Source organism: Nelumbo nucifera, chromosome 1 (genome assembly GCF_055504915.1).
Source record: "Nelumbo nucifera cultivar China Antique chromosome 1, China Antique-T2T, whole genome shotgun sequence".
Lineage (NCBI taxonomy): Eukaryota > Viridiplantae > Streptophyta > Magnoliopsida > Proteales > Nelumbonaceae > Nelumbo > Nelumbo nucifera.
The window spans coordinates 129348722-129350916 of NC_142649.1; the positions used below are offsets into that span (position 1 = coordinate 129348722).

At 39.6% G+C, this 2195-nt stretch overlaps 1 protein-coding gene across 1 annotated transcript; it reads right to left on the minus strand.

Annotated features, from left to right (window-relative positions):
- Positions 1–566: 566 nt before the first annotated feature.
- On the minus strand, positions 567–1761 carry LOC104613181 (pathogenesis-related genes transcriptional activator PTI5-like). The gene has a single exon (XM_010280904.3). It carries the CDS (start codon positions 1590–1592, stop codon positions 1089–1091), a length of 504 nt encoding a protein of 167 aa, XP_010279206.1. The 5' UTR covers positions 1593–1761; the 3' UTR covers positions 567–1088.
- Between the last annotated feature and the right edge of the window lie 434 nt (positions 1762–2195).

A 2195-nucleotide genomic window follows, 5' to 3' on the forward strand; every position in this document is an offset into this window, starting at 1 on the left:
TGATTCATGATTTTTGTTGAAGGTCCCCATTGGACTAAACTAGCAACCCCTTAACACTGTCATGGGGGTCAGGTTGGAGAACACCTACTTCAGTTATCACTGGAGTCAGTCAAGCTACTGACATATTACAGAGCAGAGGAAGTTCTGTGCACCTGGATCTCGAAAACATGAATTGCAGCATATCACCATTACATAGGGATATTTTAACTTTTAAGATTAAAGCACCATCTATTTATCCATGTTTCATGAATCGAGATAAGAGAAGCAGCCTGATCAGTAGGAGGATCATGGCCCAACCTACAATTGTTGTCAAAATCTTGACATAATGGAATAACCATAGCTACCGACCTATCATGTAGAAAAAAGTAGAAATCAGAAGGATAACAAATGTTCATGTCCTTGACTCAAAATATCATCAGTTCATTGAATGGTAATTTTGCCCTCTGAATGAAACCCGAATGTATGATCCCATGACCATGTAATGAAGAGATTGTCTTTAGATTTGAACATATTTAAAAATAAAATAAAAAAAAAAAAAAAAACAAGAAATGTGAGCTTGGATCCTCTGTTCTGAAGCCTATATTTGATTTCTCTATAAACCAATTTGCTTTTCTCAATTATCCAAACAGTAACAGAATCAAAACACTGTCCTTAAACATATGCTTCTTACATGGTTCTTCTGAGCAATCCAAAATTTTCTTGAGATGCTGCCCAATTATGTGGATGAGGTTAACAGAAACAGATTCTATCACTATTATTTTACTCAAGAATTGTGTTACAAACTTTTTTTTTTCCTACCCATGTCATGTCTTGATCTGCTTGCTTACCATAGAAGTGAATATGCAGCATATGAGTGCAAAGAAAGCATACAAGTCATACTAACTATTGCTCTTATATACAAGGCAAAAAGCACCCTAAAAGTGAAAATGTTCCTACTCCAAGTCGAATAGGCTTTTCATGTCTAAACATTCCAGGGGGCTACAAGAAGATGATGAAGAGGAATTCAGGGCTTCTCAAATCTCAGAAACCTTTAACAACTTCTCTAGGTAGTCGGAGCCCAAATCTTGGAACTCAGACTACTTTCGGACTCAAGATTGATCGTCCCCCCTTGAAGCCCCACTGCAACTGCCAGCCGAACTTGAGGTCTCCTTATTAAAGCTGGATTTCTGCTTGAATCTGCAGGTGGAAGTAGCAGCCACAACTTCAGCAGGAAAATTGAGCAGTGCCTTGGCTCCCCGCATCCGGAATGCTGCCTTGTCGTAAGCCAAAGCTGCCTCTTCTGCTGTATTGAAGGTGCCAAGCCACACACGCGCCCCATGTCGCGATGAGTCTCTGATCTCTGCTGCGAATTTCCCCCATGGCCGGCGCCTCACACCTCTGTAATGCTTCTTTCCGATGTGCCCAGTTGGTTGAATGCCGTTTCGGTTGTGAATTAATATAGTGTCTCTGGAGGGTGACCATGAATTGCTGATGTTCATGGCCTCGTTCAGAACTTCGTATAGAACCATGTCTTGTGAGTCATTTTCATTGAGAGGTAGCTCGCTCTCTAGGGCGCTAACTTTTCTTGGTGAGCTCAGCAATGAAGGAACCATGGCTCTTGCTTCCTTCCTTCCCTCTGTTCCGATCTCCTCTTGCTCTGCGACTGCAACTTTGTTCTTGTGAATGATGTTAGACCTCAGAAGAAAGATGGTTTATAAAGGGTCCTTTTTGAATGGAAGACTCTTAAAGCGATGAGGGACAGAGAAAACGAAGGTGAGAGGAGGAATCAGAGTCGGTGCTTAAATGCTGCTTTTCTCGTTTCTCTGGCTCTTTCTGTGGAATGCACCCAATATTAATCCCTATATTTCACCAAATTTACGATATTCCTTCCCTTCTTCCCCGATTTATTTAGAGTTGTCAAATTGATTTGGTCTATTCGAAAGAACCGGTTAATAATAGGGTTGGACCGGCTCTTCCTGTTCTGAACAAATTAATACCGGAAAATCATATAGAGGTCTCTGGTTCTCTTGTACTTTTTATTATCTTTTATTAAAAAGGATAAATTTCATACACAATATATAAAGATATATTTGTTGTCATTTTAATGAATGGTGTTATATCAAAAATGAAGTTTTGAATTGTTTATTGTTATTATCCTTTCATCTGATTATCCCAATTAATAATTGGTTCAATTCTACTGATCCACCCCTATTGGC